This window comes from Crassostrea angulata, chromosome 10, assembly GCF_025612915.1.
Source record: "Crassostrea angulata isolate pt1a10 chromosome 10, ASM2561291v2, whole genome shotgun sequence".
In the NCBI taxonomy this organism is placed as follows: Eukaryota; Metazoa; Mollusca; class Bivalvia; order Ostreida; family Ostreidae; genus Magallana; species Magallana angulata.
The window spans coordinates 45,835,433-45,847,995 of record NC_069120.1 but is presented as its reverse complement, the minus strand read 5'-3'; the positions used below and the strand labels follow the sequence as shown (position 1 = coordinate 45,847,995).

The 12,563-nt window shown below is 31.8% G+C and overlaps 2 protein-coding genes across 5 annotated transcripts in view; one reads left to right on the top strand and one right to left on the bottom strand.

The window, feature by feature from the left end:
- LOC128168361 (uncharacterized) overlaps positions 1–8,424 on the bottom strand; it is a 39,356-nt gene extending 30,932 nt beyond the window's left edge. For 2 of the 4 annotated variants that reach the window (XM_052834611.1, XM_052834612.1), the window contains exons 1-3: positions 8,286–8,414; positions 4,960–4,975; positions 3,634–3,761 (exon numbers count right to left, since the gene is read on the bottom strand). In XM_052834611.1, coding sequence (XP_052690571.1) covers positions 3,634–3,761; positions 4,960–4,975; positions 8,286–8,349 — 208 coding nt within the window. In that variant the 5' untranslated portion in view covers positions 8,350–8,414. Of the gene's footprint in view, positions 1–3,633; positions 3,762–4,959; positions 5,077–8,285 lie in introns of all 4 variants that reach the window. The other 2 variants (XM_052834613.1, XM_052834614.1) reach the window with 2 other exon arrangements.
- A 20-nt stretch (positions 8,425–8,444) lies between these two features.
- Positions 8,445–12,563, top strand: part of LOC128168359 (uncharacterized) — an 80,026-nt gene continuing 75,907 nt past the window's right edge. The window contains exon 1 of the mRNA XM_052834606.1: positions 8,445–8,549. The gene's annotated coding sequence lies outside the window, so the exon portion shown is untranslated. The remainder of the gene's footprint in view (positions 8,550–12,563) is intronic.

Genomic DNA, 12,563 nt, shown 5'->3' with positions numbered 1-12,563 from the left:
GAATATGAAAATTAGAGTTGATGTCTTATAATCAAAATACCGGGGTATATAAATTTAAGATATTGTAGCGTTTTTTGACACAATGTATCTTAATATAATAAAATACAAAATTTTATGATACAATATCATATGATACAACATAAATGATACAATATCATATTTAATTTTTTTTTATCATATCATGATACATTATAGTTAAATAGATTACAATATTGTATCACATTGATGCATTACAAAAGATAAAATATTATAAGATATGATATGATGTTGTATCATATCATATGATTCAATATTGCAGTGATTGGGAAGGCCAAAAATGTCAATGGGACTATGGCCCCACAGTTATTAATTTTAATGGGCCATTTTCATAATGAAAGGGCCATCTATTTATTCATTGGGGCCATTTTGTAAAATTGAAATTATCAAGGACCAACCTAGAGCAAAACAACTTCTAATATAAAATTTAAAAACTTAACCAATTGGTTAAATTTCATTTATTTGATGTGTTTATACATTTCACTGATGCAATTTATGTAATGGTGTTTGCTTAATGATAAATAAAATCAGTCTCTGTACTTCTGTGTTTTTTGGAGGTATAAGTCAAACCCTTTGACCCAATTATTACCGTTATGTAGAGAATCTTTCAAACTTTGAAGATAACTGAAGGGAAACAGTTTTTCTTATTATTTAAACATCAATGTTGCGAGTGATTAACTAATTACAAGTTACAACTAATTGTAGTATCGACTCTTAAATAAATAAACATCGGTTTTAATTTTCAATGCACAGTGTGGTTGCATCACCCGTATTTATAACCCCTATAGTAACGATAAGCATAGTAAGACAGTCGTTAGTTTTCATAATCACAACAGGGATTAATTGAGGCTGTGAAAATGTCTTTTCAATAAGATAATCATCATTTTACTGCATTTGGGGTTAGTTTACATAACTGAGAACTCAGAATACTGGGCGACTACAACTTCTCTTTTGGAGAAAATTCTGGAATGATCTACCACGCATAAATGAGTGGAAACGTTTTTATTGGTTGTTTATTTCTGTTTTACCAAACACGACCAATGAAATTTGATGTTATAAAACGAATGTATTAAAAGACGATTAGGTAAGTCGTACAGAGTAAATTTCCAGCTGACATCGCTTAAACTTTTATAACCGATGAGAAATTTGAATGCGCACTTCGGCGCCTATAGAGTAATCGATTTAATGCGCCATTTTTCTCTTAAATGCGACTATGGCGCAGGTCCTTCCCAATCACTGATATTGTATCATATAATATTGTTTCATGTAATATTTTTAATATTTTTGTATTATATGTATCATTTCATATGATATTTTTAATAAAAAATAAGAATCATGATATCTTATATATCAACATTTACATCTATCAAGCAAGTTTGAGGAAAGACAAGGTTTTCTTAGCATCCTTGATGACAGAATACAGGTTCTGTATTTGAAGCCAGCCTTATTTTTCAAAACTGAAGTTAATTGTACCTTGAAAGTTAGTTGGAACAAAAAATTTTCCAACAATCAAACCTGCAATTAACCACTCAAAAACACCTGCTCCAGCATCAATACAATCAAGATCAATCTCTTTATCTGAAGCTATCTCTATTTACACTCCTTTATTAACTGTTTCGGTCTGACTAGGAAAAACCTGCCTATTAGGCATCTAGATAATCAAGATCACTCTCAGTATCTGAAGCTACCTCTGTGATTCATTTACATGGTTAAATCAACCATACCAGTTTGACAAAGAACTTTTATTTAAATAAACATGTGACCAGCTCCAAAACCACAACCTCCTGCAGCATCCAAAACCCATGTCTCAGATTCAGTATCATAATATGCATCATCAATGCAAGTTGTGTGAAGTTAGGACCAGTAGTAATTGAGATATGGTCATCAAAGGGCATCTGCTCCATAAACTTTTTCCAGCTCCAAAAACCTTAACCTCATCCATCTTCCAAAACCTAAGGCTCAGATTCAGGATCCAAAGCTGTCAAGTGCATCAGTATTACAAGATGCACCAGCCAAGCAAGTTTGGTGAAGTTAGGACCCATAATAACTTGGATATAGTCATTAAAGGGCACCTGCTCCAAAAACTTTTACCAGCTCCAAAAACATTAACCTCATCCAGCAGCCAAAACTGTTGGCTCAGATTCAGCATCCAAGGCTGTGGAGTGCATTAGTATCACAAGATGCACTATACATGCAAGTCTGGTGAAGATAGGACCAGCAGTAACTTAGATATGGCCATCAAAGAGCAACTGATCAAAAAACTTTAACCTACTTCAAACACTTTAACCTCCTCTAGCATCTGATATTCATGGCCCAGATTCAGCATCCAAGTATATATATCAGATCAAGGTTGGCAAAAAAGCGGGAAATACTCATATTTCCCTGGACGGTGGGAAATACTGGTAATTCCCGGGAATTTTACTGGTATTTCTTGGGAAATACTGGGAAATAAAGTACAACTACATATTATAGTACTTCATACTTAGACATTAGTCTTAATCAAATCTGTAGGGATGTAGACAATAGTACACCTTGTCAGCTATATGACATTTTACAATGTTCTTTGATTTTAACAAGTTTTGACTGGTCAGTAATGCATTAATTATCCTCTTATGAATACTCAAAACATGGTTCATTCATACACCATTGTTATTTTAATTGTTTTTAAGGCTTTAGTCAGGTATAGATGCATCTGTACAGTTATCATAAACATAATATCAAAAGTTCTATTTTCTGGTTATATGGTAAATGTGAAAATGGGGCAAGAAAATTGTGAAAAATAAAGTGTGACTGTGTCACTACCTCAGTATGCAACACACCTAAGAAGAAGCCAATCAGCCCCACTCATAGTATATATCTCCCCAAAACAGAACCACAAAAGTGTCAAGTGTCAATTATTTGTTAAAACAACATGTGTGATTATTAAATTTTTACTTGTAACACAAACACTAATTATAACAGTTTATTTTGTGCTTTGAATCATAAAATCTGTAAAACAAAACTTGAAATTCAAAAAGCTGGACTAAAATTTGTACATTAGCATCTATAGAAGTCTTTGAGAATAGGTGATCTGGTGAACTTAGATTCATAAACTGACTGTGAAATGGGAAAGTATGATTAATTGGTTTTTGATGCTTATTGTTAATATCTTATATCCTAAACATAAGTTTTACGCTGACCTAATTAAAGAAATTAAGATTATAAATTTGTATTTCCCAGTATTTCCCAGTTTAGTGAAAAACAGTAGTATTTACCGGGACGGGAAATACCGGTATTTACCACCGGTAATTCCCACCACTGGTATTTCCCAGCCAACCCTGTATCAGATCCATAAGTAGGTTGAGATGCATCATCCATGCAAGTTTGGTGAAGATAGGACCAGTAGTAATAACTAAGACACAAGACCTGCAACAATAACCTTAACCAGGTCTGGACGCCGACATCGACACTGACGCCGAATGTATAGTAAAAGCTCCCCCTGACTTCGTCTCAGTGAGCTAAAAAGGGATGGAAACAGTAACTTGGGACAGATTCTCTGTTAATATAGATACTTCATGGTCTTTGTTCTTAATTTATTGACTTTAAATGAGCACCCACCTCCACAGTAGCAGCAGTTGTAGAGACAAAGGTCTGCAGTATGAGGAAGATGTAAAAGGGTAAACAAAAGAAAGATGAAACACCTTTCTTCCATTTTTAACATCTGAATCTCATGTCTTAGGAAGTCCCTGCAATGAAAAATCAAGTGAAGGATAATGTCTGTAGTTATAATACTTATGATTTTTTTTATATTTCAATTGTTTGCACTTAGGCATTTGTTTCTGCAATGAAATTTATCCTATAATATTTACATTTTGAAGAGTCTTTGTCTATAAGATAATATTACAAATTGATTTTGTAATGTAAACTAAATGTATATTTCATCAATTTAATGACTATTTTAACCCATATTCCCTATTTTAATTGTAACGAAGGGGAAGAACAAAGACAGACCAGACCAGAATTTGAACCTGGGCCACCTGAATCTCTAGTCAGGTTCTCTACCAACTGAACTATCTGGTGTTAACATTCGAACAGGTTTGGCTGTCACATATTTAATCGTACATTACTGATAATTACATAAAAATATTTAACATTTTTTAGTGTCTTTGCCTATGATAACACTTTTTATCGATTGTGTACTATACGCCCAATAAACTCAAATGATGTATAATTAGGGTGCAAGTGGGGTTTGCTTATTTACATGTACATTCAAATATTTCATCCTACTATTGGTGAAAATTATATAAATATAACTAATAAGGAATCATTTTTCCAATATCATGAGGTGATAATTTAGGAATTAGGTTGGAGCGTGATCAAATCTATCATTAAGCCCTTTGAGCATTTTTGGATTTGATCATGCCCCGACTGAAATTATCTCCTCATAACACTCAAAAAATAATTCCTTACTCCTTCAATAATTAATATTTACATTTTTCAGTGTATTTGCCTGTACATGCATGGTAACACCTTTGGGTTTTTTTTTAATTGATCACCCGACTTTACTTGATTGCCTCAAGATTTCTCATTCCTTCATTCAAGTAAAATTTGTACATTCTTGTTAATCAAGTAGAAAATAACTTTTCTGTCATTTCTCTTTGAAATTTATTTTCACAGTCATTTTTTTTTATCAGCCAATACATGTATCATATTATTTTAAAGTCATTTACATGCTATCAATTTTGTTATTTCATGCTTATGGAAAGCTAGATGATATATTCTGGACATTGGGCCATGTGTCATTTTCATTAATTAGTGCAAGTATAATATAATGGTGAATACGAACATTTTTGTGATAAAATTCTAAAATATTACAGGCTTGAAGGGGATGTGCAGTAATCTTGTACATTTGAGAATAAAAATGTAAACATTTCTTGAACTGACCTGTTACTGCCCAAATCTGTGGTCAAAAGATGAAAAACCATATACCGGTATATATATAACCATTTAGAACAGCTGTAGAACAGCGCAGCTGCAGACTTATTTTGAAGGTTAAAAAATCTGAAAAAATAAGAAAAGGGTTCGTTGGTGTTCTCTCTACAACCATTAGTTGTAAAAGCACATAATTGACTTTGCCTCAGAATAAGCTACGGTACCCTATATTTATCAGTCAGAATAGGATCTATTTTTGGAACAAGAAAAATCCTGTCTATACTTAGAACTCCTTTGTCTTTGGAGGCACATTGACATTATATTTTTACAGAGAAAAAAAGATAAGTTGGCAATATGTTGAATGTGAAAGACATCTATATATTTATAGTGTTCCAATTTTTTTTTTAGTTATACAGTGTTTAAGTTTAAATTAATTCTTTTAAGAAGTATAGTAGGGGCCCAAAAATTATGGTCTTTGATAAAGAAAAAATTAAATATATACACATATTTTCAATGAAAATATAACTTCAAAGTACTATTAATTTCCATTGACACAAACAAAAATAACTCATGCAAATTGATGGTTTTTGAGACCCATTTTAAAGGTAAATGTGGCACATTTTTTCATGCTTAGAAATATTTGACTGATTTATTTATTTAAATATGTTATATAAAGATAGATCTTCACAATAAATTACGCAGTTTATATCAATCGGTTTAAAAAGATATAGAAATTAATGAATAATTTTTATAATTATTGTGGAGTCCACAATAAATACAGTATTTGAATAAATGCCGCCTTTAGTCGGTCACGTGATACCACGCTCAGTTTATCACAATGGCAACGACAAGGAAGATAGGTTTACTGTTAAGTTTGACAGATTTGGCAAAGAAAGAAAAAAGAGACAGACTGACAAGGATAGGAACAAAGGGAAGATTGTCGTCGGAGACCATGTAGATTGATGGAATATGAATTAAAGCCAAATTAAACTTAAGTTTTTATCATGAAGTTGTAGGGGTTTTGTTAGTCAGGTTCGTACGTGCTCCATGTCTTTATAAGTTATAAACCACAAGTGGATTTTGTTTAAAGGAATTTTTGAATGAAAAATAAACACTCTCAGCTTACACACATCCCTCAGGGAGAGGGGTATATATTCATACATTTCATCGTGTCGTTGATGCCAAGATCGTGTTTCATCTTCATTACACATAATTAGCAATTTATATCGTTCTACATTAATGAATAACGAAATAATAATGCTTTGAATATCATCTGATATATAAAGAATTATCAAATTTAAGACATGAAAAACGTGATTCTTATCTAATTTGTAAACAAACTGTTCTTCCATCGTGTTTTCAATACTAGGTTTTTCCACACTCGCACGCAGTGGCGTTACAAATGGCAATTCACATTAATATTCATCAGATGTATAGTAATGTTTAGTTACAAAAAACTAAAGAAAGAACATGTTTTACAGGCCTAGAGTTTTTTAAACGTCTAATTATAAGAAGCATGATGTATATTTTTACTCTAACTCATGTCAAAAATTTTACTCCAAATATGCCACATATACCTTTAAGATTAGACCCCTTCACGATAATTGCAGTCTTGTAAGGCAAATTGGTATACTTTGCCGAAGTTTTAGTACGGTAATTATATACGGCGATTTGAAACCAATTTTGTTTACGTCTGCTTTTGTATCTAAAAATAGTTCTATACGCCATAGGGAAATCCAAAATGATGTATACACAATCTACTTTCTACCGTCAAAATATAAGCGGGGAATGATGTATGGACCAGTAACGTATTTTGGAAAAAGTTTAATTGCTACAAGATTAAAAGATAACTTTATTATGTTTATTTTACTATACTGGCGTGCGACCAGTTCTCGCCGAGTACCATTTCTCGCCAGTACATTGTGACATCATTTTTCGTATATACCGGTAATTTTATGTGTTGATAAAATGATGTCACAGTGTACTGGCGAGAAATGGTACTCCGCGAGAACTGGTCGCATGCCAATATTGTTCTTAAAATTTGTAATTTAGTCATCTTGGTATTGATTAACAATGACCTAAATGCATAATGGTATTACCTTCTGTAATTTAGATTAGAATTGTGAACACAAAATACTATGAACGGAATTAGGTAATAAAACAATTATTTAATGCTGGTCAATAGACTGCGATCTATTGGATCTAATATTAAAATGAGATGTTGTTATGCATACAACAGGTTTTGTGCATGTAAAAAGATGAAAAAAAATCTAAGTATATTACATACTGGCACGAAAACCATCTGCAATATGCAAATTTTAAACCCGGAAAACTAAAAAAGGAATTAGGTAATAAAACAATTATTTAATGCTTGAACAGTCAATAGTCCTGAATTTTTTCCCTTGGTGCAAGGAACAGCTCAGTATGATCAGGTTGGGCACCAACCCCCGTTTGGTGGTTGGAGTCCCATTTGGTGGTTAAATGCCTAAACGGTATACCTATTTTACCTACCAAATGGGACTCATTTTTCTTTCAACTGGGATTCCGTTTTTCTGGAGGAAAGGCGCATCACGTTTATTACCGGGGCAAGAACTCTGACACGTTTGCTTCATGATTAAACATTTGTTAAAAAAATTTCATGTGTCGATTTTTCTGCACATGGGTTTAAAAAAAGACCGAAATGAAATGCTCCCCGGAAGTCGCTATAAACAAAGTGTTTATGTATTCTAATAGATCGATTTTAATCAAAGTACGACATGGCCTCATTCCTTGAACTCTGTACTTTCGATTTCTATCATCCGGGCAGAGACAACAGATCATACTGAGCTGTTCCCTGCAACTAGGGAAAAATATTCGGGTCTATTGACTGCTCAAGCATTATAGTCTGTCCCAAGTAATTGCTTCCATTGCTTTTTAATAAAATTACACATACCTGTGAAAGAAATACAGTTGAAATCGTTAAAAGGGAATTTATCCAAGATATCTTCACTGAACAATTATCCCTTTCCACTCAGAAAAATTCAAAGGAACCACAGGGGCTCGTCACGAAGTTTTTTCAACCTTTTATATATACCACCTCTATACTATAAAATACAGTATAGAGGTGGTATATATAAAAGGTTGAAAAAACTTCGTGACGAGCCCCTGTGTTCGGAATACACTCGGAATACATCGCGCAATTTTTTAACGTTATCATCCGGGCTTATTTATGGCTGTTGCAATGCAAAATCTCCGTAGACTTTCAATTTCGGGATGTAGGCTATGCCTGTCCACTTCTCAAAAGAGAATACACATCCCCCTTTTCTGTTAATAACTGATTAAAAAAAATGATACATTACCCTTGTAATCAATATTGGCACAACTATAAACAGGAATCCATTTCATTTGTATTTTCAGTTTCATAACAACCGAGTACCAACGAAGTTAAGTCATTAATCTATTATCGTAGTCCAAACTATGAAAGTGTTGACTATGTTGTCATTGTTGATATGCTTTACATCGGGAATCCCGAATTCAAAACGAAATTGACCTGAGTTGAATTCGACTCCGGATTTCCCGCCTGCTTCAGTGATGAAGACAGTTTTCACGTCACGCTCAGCATAGTAAGTAAAGTGTTCAATATACGTTCCATGTTTAGGTCTACAATATTGTCAACTTCTCACAATGACACTGTCAATAAATAAAAATTTTCAACTACGGTTCTCAGGCTCGTGGTGCTTTGCGATTTTCCGGATGTATTACTCTTTTCGACTCACAGATGTTTCGGCACGAAAGAAAAATTGCCCAATGTCTATTTTGGCAACTTTACCTGTTTACCATATATTTGGATTTTTTTTTGGGGGGGGGGGTCTTCTTAATTCACATGTTGAAATTAAAGCCATAACTTTTTTAAAAACTCATTTAGACATGTGTTAAAAAAAAAATTAAAGTCAAGTTGTAGTAAATAAAAAGTGATTTATGATAAATTCTTTCAATTTTATAACAATACCTTTATTTCAAATGGTGTACTGGGGCTTAATTTTTTTCTTTTTATTAAAAGGGACTTAGACACGATTTGAGCTCAAAATTTTGAATTTTATTTTTTCATTCATTTTTTGATATTTAGAATGGTAATTATGGGTTTTTGTAATGCTTTGTCAAAATTTGAAAGTCAAATATTGAGTTATAGGCAAGATACAGAGTTTGAAATTCTTTGTTTTGTAAACAAAGATCTAGCCTTGTTATTGTTTACATATGTGTTTTGATAATATACATTTCAATCTAGTGTTGCTTTCTTCTGTTGATAATATTATTTATAGACACATTGAATAAGTTTACCTTGTTTTCCACGATCGAGTCATTTTGTCAAAGAAATGGTAATTCCATACTTAACATTATTTGTATACAAATATAAGGTTTGTTCCCGTTTTGCACACAATTGAAAATTAGGTATCGAAGAAATGTGTGCGAAACGGGAATTTGACCAGGTGAGATAATTGCTTAATTGCTATAGTCTATATCTCAATTCCTGCGAGGGCAATTGACAATAAAATAAATAAAACATATCTATTCACAATTGAAATTTACATGTATGTTACAATATAACTTGCATAAAAGCACATTTACATAATAATTGACATCCATATTCATGGATTTGATTTCAAACATCAATTTGGTCATGAACAATTTCATTATTTTTTTTAAACAAGAAAGATTATTTGCAAAAGTGTTGAATATGTGGCGCCTTTGTTTAACTTACTGCCGATAGGAAGTACATGTACATGCTAAAAGTTTGAAGAGAAAATATCATATGTTAATATTTAATTATTGCTTTTGCTGACATAAATGGAAGAAATATGTCTAGTGAAAACGCTGCTAAATATTTTTCATTTATGTTGTTATATCTTGAACAATCGAAGAAAATAGACAAACTGTATGATGATAAATGTGCAATTTTATATGCATGCTTCAAAAACTGTATAGATTATTTAACAAAACCTATCAAATGTATTCCTAATTCATGCATTTTCAACCTTTTTCAGTTTGAGGTATATCGCATCAATATTAAAATATTATTTTTGTCTGATTTTTTATGAATTTAACCTCTGATTTGAAAAACTAGAAAGTGACCCTCCATATACTAAAGCGGTGATGTCATAAGAACTACTGTCAAGGTCGCTACTTCAAACATTGAAATATTTTGTGATAAAGATCTGTTTTCTTTCATAATATTCTTTCTGTTGATACCAAACAATCAATCATAAACATGCGTTTTACATAATTTGCAACTCAATTGTAAAAAGAGACACGGAGTACCCCATATGACTGTCTATGTAGTTTTCCCCTTCATCATATAATTATCCATTGAATCAGCTTCCAATTGGCTTTAGACCAGTAATTTTTCCTAATTCATTTGGTTTTTATATTTAAGGTAAATGGACAAAAATGTAAAAGTCAATTCATCTAATCTAATCATTATTTTTTTATCAGACTTTTTAAATATATCATTATCTTTATTTTATCAAACAAAAAAAAATAATGATAGTTATTAGTTATTAGACCTAAAACACAACAAAATATCTGTATTCTTCTTGTTTTATCGTTAAGGCACTGATAAAACACAGGTAAAAATCCAGGTAAAATCTTTGACTGAAAGCAGACTATAATTGCTATCACAACACAATTCACTCCTATTGTTCTATACCCAATTATCAAATGTGTGCAAAACGGGAACACACCAAATATAAGACTCGAGCTTTGTTTACATAGCAATGAATTCTTACCTCTGTATCTCTCTTGTAACTTGAATTCTAACATTCAAATTTTGTTCAATCATTCAAAATATGCAAGTAAACCATTTTATATATAAAAAATCAAAAAGAAATAATTTATCTAAAATTGTGTCCAAGTCCCTTTAAGAGAAAGTTTAATTTTTAAAAGAAAATTAATTTCTATGAAATAGTAATCCATTAAATTAAAGTGATTATTTAATACTACGTGGTTATTATAGATGTATAAAATTTTGTCTGAATTCAAAGACAAATAACATCATTCAGAATATATATATTAATTTGACACACATTAAAGCATGAAAATGATTCCTCAGTTCAATTATTGCCTAGCTAAAACAAAACTTAATAAATCATTCCTTTTAATGCTGTAAATTCATTTCATATGACAAAAAATTAAAAACGAACAAGGCGTCAGTTATCAATTTTAGATAATATTATCTGATATAATTGTTCCATATGTCATCCCAACAACTCCGAGAATTATCACTAAGTTTTCAGACTTATAGGAATGATTATGATAACTTTAAAACAAATAAAAAGTTTATTAAAAGTAGTGAAAGAAATTAAAAGTAGATTTCAAGAAACTGAATATTCCAACAAATAAATCATTTTTAACAAATCAAAATAAAATTAATAAAACTTTAAACTGGTGCACGAGGTTGTTAACAATTTTGAAATGTTTATACCGAGGTAAACGAAATATTGTTAAAATGATATGTATAATTAAACTCATTACTCTCTACACTCCGTTCAACTTCAATTAAGGGAGGGCATACTTACACTACAAAGCTGAAGCTAGTGTTCACCTCTGAATTTTCAATATTTACATTCTACTGTGTTTTCCCTTAAATTATCTTATCTTTAGATGCCTCTAAATGCAATAGCTTAATCACTGCGTATGAATTTACATGTATTCATTTACATAAGTAGTTCCCAAACATGGATCTCTATGTCTCGGGGGAGATCAAACATACGATTTCCATTTTTTTTACAATGAAAGGTCAACTTCTGAGTAAACTTTGTGCAAAATATAAAGACAGTTTAGTAAATTGACCGGATAGTTTATCTGTTTGCCGCGCTCAAATTTTGGTCGTATGTCCGAATCATCCCCGACGTTTTACGAAGAATTAATTTAACATATAGGTAAAAGGGGGTTTTCATGTTAAATTTCATATGTAAAAAATTACAACCATGCGATTCTCTTTCAATTTTCAGAGATAGAAGGATAACGTATAAGTTAACTGTTTGCCAAATTAAAACGAAATTGACCGAATGGCTTTTATGCTATCCGCCCTAGCTCCTAGTTTGGTCCTATAAACGTCTTGTGCCAGCCATTTTACATATAGAATTGTAAAGAATAAAAGGATGTTTCCGAATCAAATTTAATTTAATTTGTAATAGATTAGAAAACACTTAATTTCAACTTACATCGAACGTGAAGGGATCGCGCATATGTTTTTATTTTGCAAATCAAAATTTTAATTTTAAGTATTGACGCTCTAATAAAGAATGTTCAACGTTTATTTTAGCTAACCTGAGCTGAAAGCTGAAGTGAGCTTTTCTGATCACATTTTGTCCGTCGTCCGTCCGTCCGTCTGTAAACTTTTACATTTTGAACTTCTTCTCTAAAAATCACTGGGCCAATTTGAACCAAATTTGGCACAAAGCATCCTTATGGTAAGACAAATATAAATTGCAGAAATGAAAGACCGATCGATCTTTATTCAAAGCGGAGAAAACCTCGAAACTGTAAAAAAAAAAGGGGGGTGCAATCTTCTTCTAAAAAACTACTCAGCCATGCAAATTCGACGTAATTTAGCCCTAAATAATCCTTATGGAAAGGAA